This window comes from Pundamilia nyererei, unplaced genomic scaffold (assembly GCF_000239375.1).
Source record: "Pundamilia nyererei isolate P.nyererei 1_Seehausen unplaced genomic scaffold, PunNye1.0 scaffold00261, whole genome shotgun sequence".
Taxonomy (NCBI): Eukaryota; Metazoa; Chordata; class Actinopteri; order Cichliformes; family Cichlidae; genus Pundamilia; species Pundamilia nyererei.
In genome coordinates this window covers 220,636-235,123 of record NW_005187662.1, presented here as the reverse complement: position 1 = coordinate 235,123, position 14,488 = coordinate 220,636, and the positions used below count along the sequence as shown (strand labels likewise).

The following is a 14,488-nucleotide window of genomic DNA, read 5'->3' as shown; positions in this document are numbered from 1 at the left end:
ATATATATAAATAAAACCTCCAACTTCAAGCATGCACTATATTCACAGGTTTCACATAGATGAAAGTGTAAAATGTGTGTTTTGTTGTATCAATCTATTATTGTGGAAAACAAAACTCATTAGCGTTCATTAAAATGTGTTCCCAGACTGATGTCATAAATCATGACACGCTGCTCTCACCTCCTGTCTTTATGGGTTAAAAGTATCGATACTGGAACTGGTATCTGCAATAATGGCCCTGTATTTACTCGTTATCGGATCAGTACCAAAATTTGCAGCATCTTAATCACAGCACTATTTTTTTTAGCCGGGTTGCCTAAACTATTTTAGACAGATCTTTTCTTTTCTTTTTTAAAAACAGGAAATCAGAGGGCACCCCTACAGGGCGGCAGGAAATTAACGGGGGAGTCCGTTGTTCTGCTGCCAGTCCTCTTTCTCACTGTTGTGTAATTAAGTCTCTTATCCCAAAGACCTCGCTGTTGTGTGGGTGTTGCAAATTACTTTCCCTGCCAGCATTCAAATCCACTTTTAGTCGCCTTGTTTCTTTTTGTCACACGCTGAGTCCATGAGCTTTTTTGGTCCGCTGTGATGTTCGTCATTCATTTCTGTGCCATTTCCGCAGCACTCCAGTCTCTAAACATATGGTGACTTGTCTCACGCAGACTCTCCTTGTTTTCTTAGAATAAAGTGGTGGATGTCGACAACCTGAAAGTCAAGCTACAGGTGAGAGCGTTGCACCTTGTCGATGTCTGCCTGCATTTCACCTCATTGCATGACAGCTCCTCTTTCATCCCTCAAGCAGCTTTAATGGCCTCAGCTTTAGGTTCACCTCAGTTCATCCAGGGTGGGAGATGATAGAGAATCCAAAATTACCTGGAAAAGAAAAAGTGATTTCTCCATTTAAATGAAATCTGTGATTTTAACCACTGTTAAAGATATTGTGTTAGTAAAAAGGGATTTGGGGTTTTATTCCGGCAGCATGCTGTTGGCACACAGTCCCCCAAAACATGGCAGTCTATCATTATGACCTGTTCATTCAACACTGAGTGGGAGGCAACAGATTTAGACGCCTCTGCTATCTTAGCCTCTCTTCTTTTGCAAGCATTATACATTAGGGGGAAAAAATCCTGTGATTAATCCCAAAATAGATGTAATGAGTTACAGCAAAAAATCTAAAGTCTCAGAAAGGTTCAGAGACTTCAAAGGGGCTGGATGAATTGCAGCAGGTGGATAGGATGTATTCAACATTTCCTCATACCATTTATTTGACATTACAAATCATTTGTTTAGCGTGACTTGCTTCGCTATTTGATTTGTGTTTTGGAAACACTGGGGTTTTTTAAAAAAGCATATAGCTTAATATTGTATGTTAATCTACATAGTGGCTCAGGAAGTTCAGAAGCAGCCCTACAACCTGCCAACATGCTGAATTAACAGAAACACCACATGTCTATATACAAACAACTAAATTAATTTCATTTGATATTGAACTAAATGCTGAGAAATGCCTAGAATATAGTCAAATATAGTAAAAATGCAGGATTTATTTAAGGATGTATTCAAGAAAACAGCTGCTACTCTAGGCCAACTAATTTAGCAGTTTCTCTACTAGAGCCAGTAATTTTGCAAGACAATGAGCTAAATGGCCAAGCTGGTCATTTATTATAATTATACTCCCGGGCCGCTTCATTAGGTACACCTGTTCAGCTGCTCTTGTAACGCAAATATGTAATCATCCAATCACATGGCAGCAACATTTAGGCATGTAGAGTTTGTTAGGGCGACATGCTCAAATCGAGCATCAGAATGTGGAAGATAGATGATTAAAAGTGACTTTGAACGTGGTATGTTTGTTGGTGCCAGATGGGCTGGACTGTAGTGCAGCGGCCTCCACAGTCACCAGATCTCAATCCAACCGAGCACCTTTGGGATGTGGTGGAAGGGGAGACTCACATCAATGACATGCAGCCGACAAATCTGCAGCAACTGTGTGATGCTATCATGTCAACATGAATCCAAACTTCTGAGGAATATTTGCAGCACCTTCATGAATTGAGGCAGATCTGAGGGTCCAATCCGGTAATAGCAAGGTGTACCTAATGAAGTGACCAGTGAGCAAAAAGCTACAAAAATACAAAGTTTAGCTTTATCAGCAAGCTTTAACTTCTAACTTCAACTACTCAGATTCTGGATTTGAATCAAATCTTCACGCTTTACTGCGTTAGAGCTTTGTGGAGAGGTATTATCGCTCGCAGTGGGTGCTGCTGACAACAAGCTGTCTTGTATTTCGTGAGGGTGGATCAGGATGCACACCAGTGTTTGCATACCATGTATCTGTGTGCTTTGTTACCCAGATCTGGGATACAGCCGGCCAAGAGAGATTCCGCAGTGTAACGCACGCCTACTACAGAGATGCCCAAGGTAACCTTTGCATTTTTATGTATTTTACTTCCTCATGCTCTCCGTTTGGGGGAAGGTCTAGAGTAGGTAATGAAGCAAAGCAGTGTGTGTGTTCATCTATGAAAGAGTAGCCCTTTTTTAAATGTTTCCTTTCTCACAGCGTTACTCCTGCTTTATGATATCACCAGCAAGCCATCATTTGACAACATCAGGGTAAGACTTTCTCAGATTACTTTCCCCCTTGTGCTTTCGCTGCCTCTGCCTCTCATTGCTCCTCTCTGCTCTGTGTTTATTTTCACTTCCTGCTCCCAAGCCCCCTCAAGCTGAACGTTAAACTCTATTTACATGCAAAGTACTGCGGGGGCCCGTAGCGTCTTCTCTCTTTAGAATGACAAGATGTTATCATTTGCTTGGTTACACAGTTTCAATAATGAAAAGCAATAAAAACATTCAAGGACAAGAGTGACTCAGTGACGCCATGATTGATTGGAGGGTGGTAATAACGCACTGCTCAGGAGGAACAGCAGAGCGCTTGCTTCATCTGGTGGTGTTTGCTTTTTTTTTTTTTTTAATTGACCAATATCCTCCTCCTCCTCTGACTGTCTATCTTTTCTACTTTTGAAGGCTTGGCTGACTGAAATACACGAGCATGCCCAGAAGGATGTGGTCATCATGTTGCTCGGCAACAAGGTGAGCATAGCTTCCGTTTAGTGTTACATAAAAGATTAGGAGCATAACAAGTCCTTTGCACAATTTTAACACGCCGTTGTCACATTTTGTCACACATGCACGAATGCAAACTCTTAATCTCTTAACATAACGTTTACAAGCGCACAAATTGATGTCCTGATCGTGTTGCTGTGTGTCTCCTCTGATTTGTGTGCTTTTAATGTGCACACTTGTGCACACAGAGACGGCCTGTTTTCAAATTTGTCGCTTTCATCCATCATCCGGTGTTATTCCATCATCATGACTATTAAGGATACATTCATCCAAAAACAGTGCCTCACTAAACTGCTGTTGCTTTGCTTCAAGCGGCCGATGCATTGAATATTTCCTGCAAAGCGCTTCTGGTGATGAAAAGAGACATTTTCCTGTCTCACTGCAACAGCAGTCATTGCTAATATATCTAAAAGCTCCCTCTGGTGGCTCAGAGAAAACTCACTCGTCTCAAGGGTCTTAGATGTCACGTAGCAGCAGCTCAGATTGTTTGCTGTGAAAGCAGCGGGACTGGTGGCATCGGTCTTCTGCTGGAGGTGGAGATTCTGACATTTCACCAGTCTGAAGGAGATCTGGCTCACCAGCTGGCGGCCCGGCTGCCAGATAAGAGACAGGACGTGCCGGCTGACGAGATGTAGCGGATGGCATGGTGAATCTGTGACCCGTCACCTACACTGTGATGACTTGTTTTTCCGTTTGCTGTCTTACAGTCAGACATGGCTGCAGAGAGGGTCGTGAAGACGGAGGACGGGGAGAAGCTGGCCAAGGTAATGCGTGACATTTTCAAGTGGTTATGTTCTCCACAGCAGAGGAGAGTCTTTACTCTTCTAATGTTTTTTCCATCTCAGGAATATGGAGTACCATTCATGGAGACCAGTGCCAAGACCGGAGTCAATGTGGACCTGGCTTTTCAAGCTATAGGAAAGTAAGTTTTAAACCTCCTGTAATCAATACCTATGTGTACACAATGGATGATATTACATTATGTAATGGAAATTAGTTGACTGAAGCGAAGAACCCACTTCGGTGTAGGTCAGCTGATAATTTTTGGTTTTATAGAATGTGGCTTTGAAGATTTAGTTGGCTGTCAGCATGCACATAGCATCATCTTACCAGGTAAAGCACCAATATGTCTGCCTAATGTGATAACAGGCAGTTTTGTTGCCATGGTAGCATAGTAGGGTAATTATGTTATTCTTTTTTAAATTTTTCGGGCTATCCTCAAGTCTTAAAAGGAGCAAATAATGCAGGTTTAAGAGATGTATGATCGAATGCTAATGTTAATATTATAATTGTGTTTTATTTTCCCCCACTATGCGTAAAAAAGCCTAAACTCCACCTAATTTCCAGTTAAAAGAAAAATATAATCTGACTAAAATAATCACTGATCACTAACCCTAACCCAAGAAGAAAATAATGCAAAGCCAACAAATAAATTAAATGGGTGATGGGGAGTTTTGGACATACCAAGTCAGAGTTCTGTTGCAGTTATGAGCATGAGATGCATGCTTTGAATACTTTTGGTCTGCTGCTCTTTGTCTTTTTTGGAACAGGGTGGTTGCAATATGGGAAAAAGAAATCCCACAACATTTAATTTTTTAAACAATATGCTGCCGTTGTGGGGTGAGTTTAACCATAACCTCATCCAGTCGCTTTGGGATAAACTGGATCATAGACTACAGTGGTATTTGTGGCTGAATTTGAGCCAGTTTATAAACTCTAATGGGATCAATTCCCAGAAGAGTCTATGCTCATGTAATAGCTTATTAATGTCCATAGTTTTAGAATAACATCTTTAATGGCCACATATGGGTAGGATATCTGAGCATCAATACACTTTTAGCCTTGTAGTGTATTTAGTGTTGTATTCTGATCTCAGAATGGACTAAAGGTTTATTTAAAAAACGACCTTGTACTCAGTCTAAAAAGTAAACTAAAAAGACACTGCACAGAATATACATATCAGCAAAAAAGGTAGATCTAGTTATTGTAAAGTTTTTACTTTTGTAGCTATAGTTTATCAGTCATACATTTTATTTCTGGGTCTCATAACTGTTTCATTCATTTTGCCATGTGGGGAGTCTGTAGATAACACTTTTGATTACCTAAATAAAAAAATGAGTCATTTTTTAGCTTATTTAATGGAACAAAGAGAATGTTGTATTCATAAATATACACTGATTAATGTGTAACGTCTGTCAGGGTGTCCAAAGCCGACACTGTTAGATCCACTTCGAAGACTGTTTCGCTAACAGCAGCTAACAGAAACGCCTACAGACAGAAAAGTTCAGGATATCCTCAAAAACTCACCTCAGTATTGCTGTCATCAGACAGCAGTGAGCTTTAGTGACTCACTCGCTTGCATCAGACCCCTTTCACAAAGTTTTACAGCTATTAGAGTAAATGCACGTGGACACCCAGCATATTGACACCTGAGGTAAACACACTCACTACAGATAAACACCAGCCAGAGGTGTTTGTCCCACAGGGGCCACCGTAGCTAGGAATATGCACTTAATTGGAAGGGGTAAGAAAACAGACTTCAATTGACTGCAATCTGGAACTTACTGAAATCTAGTGGTGAGATTTTACACACTATACCTTTAAATTTTGCAACTATACCCCTTCTTGTGTGCCTCTGCACCACTTCCACCACTTGCCTGGAAGTAGCCTATTTGTCAATTTCACCACCGACCTCAAACTTGCAAAAACTAAGAAAAGAGAAGAAAACAAAGAAAACAGGCCCAGATTTGATGTTGAGGATCATTAGTGGCCATGAAAGCTGGACGACCAATGCTGGCCTTGCAAACACAATCAACATTTGGCTTACTTCTCTTTTCTGAATAAAAAATGAAGTCGCAGGGTAAATCATCGCTGATGACATCTCGTATGTTAGACTTCAAAAGCTATTCTCCTTTTAAAGACAGAACCCTTTGCAGTACGAACTGAATATAAATTGCACTAAATTCTGCATGTTTTTGTGCTCGGTCCACAAAGGTAACAAACTAATGAATTCTCTTCAGCTCGGGTCATGCTTGTGGAATAATGAACGGTGAGATTTCACATGAGGGTTGTTATCCGCTCCATGCATACGCCTGACCTCTGTTGTTTACTCTGATGTTCTCCTCTCGGTTATGTGGTTGTTGTTTTTTTTCTTCTCTGTCTCAGACTTTAAATTGATGCAATCAAGCCTTCCTCTTCAACTACTGCAAACCACTGGGTTTTGTTTAGTTTGTTGTTTGCTCCTGTTGTCTATAATTATTATTAGTATGAGACTTTTTGCATGTCAGGCTTCCTCTGGACTCTAAATAATAAGTGTGTGATTGCTGTATTTTAATGAGTTACTGACTGGAAGCAAATCTACAAAAGGTTCACATGAAGTCTGCAATGACGGCTTATAACGTGTGCTTCCAGACCTGCAAATGAAACTAATGCCGGTGATTTGTAATGCTGATGTGATGGCAGTCTTAAGTGGATGTCAGATTAAATGACAGCACGCCTGAGGCATTCTGATAAAATCTCAGAACACGGAGATCCTGATACGTTTCTCTTCGTTTCTCATATTCTTTATTTGCTCAGCCTGTCTGTGCTCCATCCCACACATCCGCCACCTCTGCATCTAACTTCCTGCATCTCTCTCTTTCTCTATCAGGGAGCTGAAGCACAGAGCGACGCAGCAGCCAAATGAGCCCAAGTTCCAGATACACGACTACATCGAGTCTCAGAAGCACAAGACTGGCTGTTGTGGCCCGTAGCTGATGCTGATAATCTGGCAGCGAGAGACACATACAGATAAAGAAATGTGGAGGGAGGGAAAGTTTAAAAAAAAGAAAAGAAAAAGGCTGGTCTCTCTTATGAAAGCCAATCCCTGCTCCAAAACCTGAGAAGCAGACGTCCTCGTCTTCGCTCCACCGAGCTTTCGGCTGAATGAAAGTGAATCTGGATTGGTTGCCATCCCCTATTTGAAATGTGAATTTCTACCTTTTATGTCACGTGTAGAGATATTTGTGGGTTTTTTTGTGGTGACAGTTGTATCAAAGCTACCAGTCAGAAGTTGCGGACTGAAACGCTATATCCATCTGCAGGGATGGGACGAATGAACAGGTTAAACAACCGCTGGTGCCGGCGATTGCCAGCGTGGATATAGCATTTCATTGCTGCACAACTCTGAGCTTGTTTAATCCCAGTTATATCAGGCTGTGAACAGAATCCTTTTTTGGCCTTACAGTCTTTTAAATCTTTAAGTGAGTCTGAGTCTCATGATGAGATTGTAGCTAAAATGATCCCATCTGTTCACATCTGTACTGCTGTTAGATAGAATAAAGCCAACGTTTGGAGGGCGTTTACCCACTCTGTGTCTGTCTGTACATTCAATTCAGGGCCAGTGACACGCCATCCCGAGTACTGTATGTGTAACTATAGACAGTGGGATTATTTCCACTGTTCCCTCCACATGCACCACTCACACACAGCAACAGCACTCCCCCTCACACAGCTATTGTCGTGTCCCCTTCGGTGGTGGATGTCGGTGTGTGTAGCCTGTAGCGAAGCTGTATTTGTGCATCACTTTTCTTTGTACGCTGTTCTTTGCTCATTATGAACGTTTGCTCGTCAGACTTGCTCTGTGTCACATTTGTCCTCTCTTGAGAGGTTGTCACGGTGATCACAAAGTGCCATGAAAAAGTGCTTTGTTGTCATACGATCTATAAAAAAAATATATTTTGTAATGTACGTGCTGCTGCTTTATTGAAGTCTGGCTCGTCTGCGTTTCTGTGTCTGTGTGTGTGTGTGGGTGTGTGTGTGTGTGTGTGCTTGAGTGGGAGTCGCTGACAAACGGCAAGATGTGCTGCAGTTAATGAGCCACTGTGTGGCAGCAGCTGCCCTGTTTATTCTCCAACATGCACAGCTAGAGAAAATAAAGTGTTTTATCAATCAGGTAGATAACTGTACACATGTTAATGACTGTGGATTTGTGAGTGTGTTTTATGATGTTACTGTATGTAGGCAAGCTTTTTGCGAAAGGATGCTCAGGATCTGTGTGGTTGCACAGGTTAGATGGACTAGTGCACTGGGGTGATGCGAGAAGACATGAAATACTTAAGAACACAGTCGTGATTCACTGTACACCTGAAGGCGGCTCACATCCATCTACAGTATGACTCACTTAGCAGACCCACTGAGGCTTTCGGTCCTTTCTTGTGGAAATAAAAGTGCATTATTTGAGCGACTTTCCATCACCAACTTGAACCCACTGCTGCACGTGGTCAGCATACTGCTGAGAGCTTCTGCGTCTGTCCTCTTATCAGGGCTGGCAGCATTCTCAGCTAAGAAGTCAAATCCTGCCCGAGGTTTTAGCCGAGCAGCTTCCTGTCAGGATCTATTTTCACCGCCATGTCACTCATATCTCTGAGATGAGTTTGGGGTGACAGTGGAGTTGAAAACTGATGCTGATTATTGTTGACAGACGATCGCATAGCCAGAAGTTGGAGTTTAGGAGTACTTGAAAGTCGATGCAGGGCTCCTAAAATGCCCAGTTTGTTCACATTGATCATTTAAATCACGGTCATCTCCAGCTTCACCTGTTTTTACTGGATTCCACTCGGGTACTTTAGCATGACTTAACTTTCTTTGGATTGGTTGCCCCTCGCAAACAGCAGGTGGGTGGGGCATCTGTGCTCACAGACAGAGCAGTGTGCATGAGATGACCATACGGAGTACATTCACTCTCTTTGACGTCATACAGAGACAAAAGCAGGAAACAAAATATTTGAAGCTGAGCATTTAGAGCAATCTTTGCTCTCTAGGACTATCTGCACATATGCAGACTTCATTATTTGAGTCTGCCAAAGGAAAGTCCCCTTAAGTCCGATCTGGTGAGTCAGAAAGTCATAACTAGGTCTTGTCTGGTTACTAATTTGAGGTCGCAAGTCTTTATCAACCCCCCAAACACTCTCATTAAAAACAGTATACGGTATCCTGCAGGGACATCAAACTCATCTCAGTGTGGGCCACACACAGCCCACTGTGATGTTAAGTGGGTCAGACCAGTAAAACTCCCTCTACTTCAATGTAAAGAAGTTTAACTGAACATTCAATACCTGAAATATCCTAATATAAGAAAAAAAAAGTGATTTCAACAGTATGTATTGATTTGTCTACACAATAAAGAAATAATTAAAAATAGAAATACTTAAAAGCAAATTTAAAAATAATTAAATGTGTCAGCATGATTCTTTGGAAAAAATAAAGAAATTAAGTTGAAAAAATTAATTTAGTTGCTCAATGACCAAACAAATTTCTACAGGAACTTTTCAGTGATTTAATTGTTCCTCTATTACTTAATTACTTTGATGTAGTATGAATTTAGCAAAAGCTGTAAAACTGAAGAAAATCCAGTTAAAAGTTCATAATTTATGGGCTCCACCCCTACCTTAGTGGAATGACTGTTTCTACAGCAGCGTGTGGCGTGAATATGCTAATGACAAACAAATGTTTTACCTGTGACTTCAGAAAGGTAAAAGCTAAAACTAAGAATTAATTGATTCAGATTTTTAAATCCCCAGGATTACTCTGTGTGTGTTTTTTATATGTATTGTTTTCCTCGAATACTGTTTCTTCTTCTTCTTCTTGTTTTTCGGAAATCATCGCACTTCGATTTGTATTTGCTCCTCCACTGGCCCCTAGTTTGCATGAAGCTGCCAGCTGGGCCGTTCAGTGAACGCACCTCCCTCTTCCTGAGTGGCTTTTCCACTTGTTTTGTGCAGCAACACTGAAAGGGAGCGTCTGCTGATTGAGTTTAATCGGCCTCAGCCCAGTCCCCGGGTCAGGACCTTCAGTGCGCACAGGAGCAGGGGCTTCGCTCAGGATTTAGACCACCTCCGCTGCAAAGAGCACATTAGGAAGAAGCAAAGCAGCAGCGTTTCTCACGGACTGGTCTCCACAGCAGGGCGGGGGGTGGGTGTTTTTTTAATTTTTTAAGAGGGTTCCTCTAATTCACACATAATCTTCCTCGGCAGCATCCTGAGGAGGCTTTCTAGTTATTTCCACAGTGAACCAGCAACAGGTTGAGCAGCAGCAGCAGCGTGAATGCGAGTGAAGCCGAACATGCCGAGCAAAAGCCAGTATCTGCGCCCCCGGCTGTGCACGCTGGAGAAGGGGGACAACGGCTACGGTTTTCACCTCCACGGGGAGAAAGGTAAGACGGGCCAGTTCATCCGGTTAGTGGAGCCCGACAGCCCGGCAGAGACCTCCGGGCTCCGTGCCGGCGACCGGCTGGTGTACGTGAACGGGGAGGACGTGGAGAACGAGAGCCACCAGCAGGTCGTGTCCCGGATACGAGCCACCGTGGGCTGGCTGGAGCTCATAGTGGTGGACCCGGACACGGAGCAGCTGCTGAAGAAGCACAACTTGAAGTGCCTGAAAGCTTTTGTCACCGACGGGGTCCCCCTACCCTTCGAGGAGGAAGAAGTGGAGGAGGTGGTAGTGGTGGAAAAGGAGGAGGAGGAGGAGGAGGAGGAGGAGAAGACTGAGGAGGAGGAGGAGGAGAAGACTGAGGAGGAGGAGGAGGAGAAGACTGAGGAGGACGAGGTAGTGGTGGAGGAGAAGCAGGAGGATGGAGAAGTGAACGGGACAGAAAACGGAGATGAGCCGCAAGAAGAAGAGGTGGTGGAGGAGGTGAAGCAGGAGGAGACACCTGAGGAGACTACACCAGAGGAGACACCTGAAGAGACGCCCAGAGAGTCCACGCCGATCCCAGAGACTAACGGGCAAATCCACGGACACGTGGAGAAGAAGCTGAGCATCAGCTCTGAGAAGGTGAGACACATGAAACTGGTAAATTCCCGCATTTCACGAGAATTTTCGTGCACCAAGTTTTGCCATTTCTGCGTTGTGCAAATGTTTCACTATAAAATCAGGCACCAGGTTTCCCACAGATCAAAACTTTCCCCCATAACTTTTCAAAATAAAAGCCCCTCTTTCTGTGGTTTTATTCCAAGCATCCCCACCCACAATCTATGCCTATGCCAATGATGGCACTTAGATATAAGTGCTGATAACTGCATCAAAGCTCCCTGCTTTTACCCAGGTACTGTTTCATGCAGATAATAGGTGCTCTGTGTCAGCTGCATCCACGTGTTGCCAGGTTGTGGGCAGGCTTTGCTGGCAGGGCATTTGCTGTGGGTGAAAGGCTTGAGATCACGAAAACAGGGCCTCAAACTGTGCCTTTCTTCTCCCAAATAACTGATTTCCTAATGTTTTTCACAGTGCTGAGAGATACAGGACTTATATTGCCAATGCCAATATTTTTAAGCTATAAAGGCAGCTTATGTAGGGGAGAGCAGTGTGTCATGAGATGAATCATCATCAGTCTGAAGACATTTCATGACCACTAAATCACTGTGATGTTTACTTTCTACAATTCATTTTGTTGTGTTATCTAACACAAAAAAACGAACCTTTCAGCTTTGCTACGATACCAATACCAACGATCGATATTCGTACCAATCTGATCATCTTTTTGTTTTCTGGCGTTAAAGAGAATTTACTTGAAAATGTGAGGACAGTGACACATTGAAGCTGAGCAGTTTAAAAAAAGAAAAAGAGGAAAAAATGTACCCTCAATGTAGAAAACCACAAAAAACAAATGACTTGCATTTGTGAGCCATCCACAACAATCACCAGGAAATAGTTTAGTTCCCCACTCCCCTTTTAAAAAAAATATGAAACAAAATGAAGCCCACTAAGTGCCTTTTTTTCACCCTTTGATCTATTTCTCTTTAAAAATTAGGGACATGTTCTCAATCTGCGTCAGCCACTTGTTGTTTCCCGAGTGTAAGCACTCAAGAGGACGAGGGTCCCTGCAGTCTGGAACATCTGTGTCCCTCGCTGCAGCGTCTCGGATGTTTATCCCTGAGGCTGTTTGCGTCTGTGTGCGGTGCTCATCCTCCGTACTTAACTGTGGGTGGAAAGAAGGGTCATAATAGCCAGCAGCCGTCGCAAAGAGACAGAGAGGGACCGGCTAAGCTTTCATTTTTTCCTTAATATAATAATCATCATCTTCTGCGGGTGAAGTGTTAAGTGCTGATTAATTGGAAGATGTTTCCATTAACACTTAATTGCGAGACGGCTTCTTTCTTTTTCCTTCACAGGTGTTAAAAGATAAAACAAACAGGCGATGACGCTGCAAACTGAAATTAGGTTGTTTTGCTGTGAGTTGGCCACAGCTGTACCGATGTCTGCCTCTTTTTCCACCTTATGGAACCAAAAACAAATTCGGAAACTAACCAGAAATGCTTGTTTTCAGGAATCATGACCTGGTTACTCAAAAACAAAACAAAAAAGCAAAAAATCCAGACTCTGTTGTCAGCAGTTTCATGTAGGAACTAGTTTCTTGCTAACAAACTTCACTTGCCAACCATATTGCCCTGCAGAGGGACGAAGCTGCGACAGTGTGAGAAGATGCCAACTCCATGTGGACTGCAAGTTTAGCTAGCTCCACCCGTCTTTTGTTGGTAGATTATGATGATGATAAACTTTATTTGTATAATACTAATCAGAACCAGTGATAAACAGTTTCTAAAAAACACATAATAAACAAACGAAAAATTCAACAAAGAATCTCGAGTAAAGAATAAATTGGAATAAACTTAAAATGCAAAAATTAAAGTGGAGCCATTAAACCTGGTGTAGTATGGTGATGCTTGGATACAACTTGTCTGGACCAACAGTAAGAATTTCTGTTATCTGAGTTGAAAGTCAATAATATTTGCATTCATGTCCATTTCTTGGTGTTTATTAGACAGTTGTTCAGTTCAGAGAGGTTTGTTGAGTCTGTGGACTTGATTGGTTGATAGAGCGGTTTGTCATCGACGTAATGAAGGGATGAAAGAAGGATGGGCCCCATAATAGACCCGTAAGGACTCCAGAGTCACCAGTGTAAACAAAAAACAATTCAGTTGGTCAGATATGAGCTAAATCACTGCATCCCAATGCTGCAGCCTCACAAACCAAACTTTATGGCCTGCTATATCAAATGCCACACTTAATTCAAGCGCTATGAGAATGGAGCACTGTTAGCAGTAATAAATAGTCTTCGGGAAAGGTTTTGCTATAAAAGATAACTTTTGCGTCAAGGCCAGATTTCTTCTTTTACGTGATTAAAAAAAACCAACCTGTTTTACTGATTAACAGCACTCAAAACCAGAGGAAAAATATGTAACCTGATCTGGTAACCATGTTATTTTGATTATAGATGGCTCATGTTTTTCTGTAAATGAGTAAAAATGCCTTCACGAGAAGAGCCGTCCAGTTACACTGCTTAGTAAACCCGAAGAGATGCAGCAACAAAACCAAGTGGAGCATAAAGCGATCGGTTGTCTAGATGAAATCAGTGAAATTAGTCATCTGTTCTCAAAAATCTGACGCTCATGCTCATTTGACACAGTGTTGCATTTATCATAATGCATGTGTATGTGTATATAAACGTTTTCTCTTGTACCCGCAGTATAATGACAGCATTCACATACCCAGAGCATGCAGGACTTTTCTGGAAACATGTTTCTGGTATTTATTTAAGATTCTTTTTTTTTTTCTTCCCTCACATGAAAATAGCAACAGCCTACGCTTGTGCACAGCACTCGAGCACTGCTCAGTTATGTTGTTTGTCCTAGGAATATACAGCGATTGTTCCTGTGTTTACTCTCGATAGTCTCCACAGATGGCCTAATGGAGCTGTGGCAGTGCGGTGCACGCTGGCACGCAAACCGGCGGGAAACAAACGACAGCACTCCTAACAAATTCATTCTCACCACTCGGATCTTTTATTCCAGCTGTCTCCCAGAGTTTAACATACGGAGGATCTGGAGTGAGTAGGGAGCCTAGCTGGGAATTTCTGTTTTTGTGTAAAGGCACAAACCACAGGTTGAGGAAGTAACTTGGGGACACAGTAGAGAGTATGAGAGTGTAAATTGGACTCGAGGGATGCTGTTTAAAGTCTGCTTGCTTCTACGTTGCATTCACAGGCACCCTCAGGGTGTTTTTGGCATTGACTTTACTGTTTCTGGAATTTTCTTCCTACATCCTGTCCGGCATTCCTGTCTCGAATCCCGTTGCCAAGCCAATAACACACACACACACACACACACACAGCCTTGAAAAACACAGTGTTGGTTTAGCGGCCACACGGACACTCCGCCTGTCTGGCTTCATCTTTGAAGCGACACAAAAGAGGGTTCGAAGAACAACGCCCTCCCCGGAAGCTGAGGAGCCCTGGTTTCCATGGTTACACTGATGGCGCTTGTGTGCAGTTTGTGTGAAGTTGGTGTGTGTGTATATATGTGCGAGGATGGAGGTAGGCGAGAGTGAGAAA

At 42.6% G+C, this 14,488-nt stretch overlaps 2 protein-coding genes across 2 annotated transcripts in view; both read left to right on the top strand.

The window, feature by feature from the left end:
• Positions 1-8,079, top strand: part of LOC102211177 (ras-related protein Rab-37) — an 11,670-nt gene extending 3,591 nt beyond the window's left edge. Inside the window, exons 3-9 of the mRNA XM_005750075.1 lie at positions 682-723; positions 2,355-2,421; positions 2,561-2,613; positions 3,025-3,090; positions 3,831-3,887; positions 3,969-4,045; positions 6,773-8,079. Coding sequence (XP_005750132.1) covers positions 682-723; positions 2,355-2,421; positions 2,561-2,613; positions 3,025-3,090; positions 3,831-3,887; positions 3,969-4,045; positions 6,773-6,875 — 465 coding nt within the window. The 3' untranslated portion in view covers positions 6,876-8,079. The remainder of the gene's footprint in view (positions 1-681; positions 724-2,354; positions 2,422-2,560; positions 2,614-3,024; positions 3,091-3,830; positions 3,888-3,968; positions 4,046-6,772) is intronic.
• Positions 8,080-10,224: 2,145 nt separating this feature from the next.
• The window catches only part of nherf1b (NHERF family PDZ scaffold protein 1b), a 30,653-nt gene continuing 26,389 nt past the window's right edge, over positions 10,225-14,488 (top strand). The window contains exons 1-2 of the mRNA XM_013915150.1: positions 10,225-10,599; positions 10,681-10,935. Coding sequence (XP_013770604.1) covers positions 10,225-10,599; positions 10,681-10,935 — 630 coding nt within the window. The remainder of the gene's footprint in view (positions 10,600-10,680; positions 10,936-14,488) is intronic.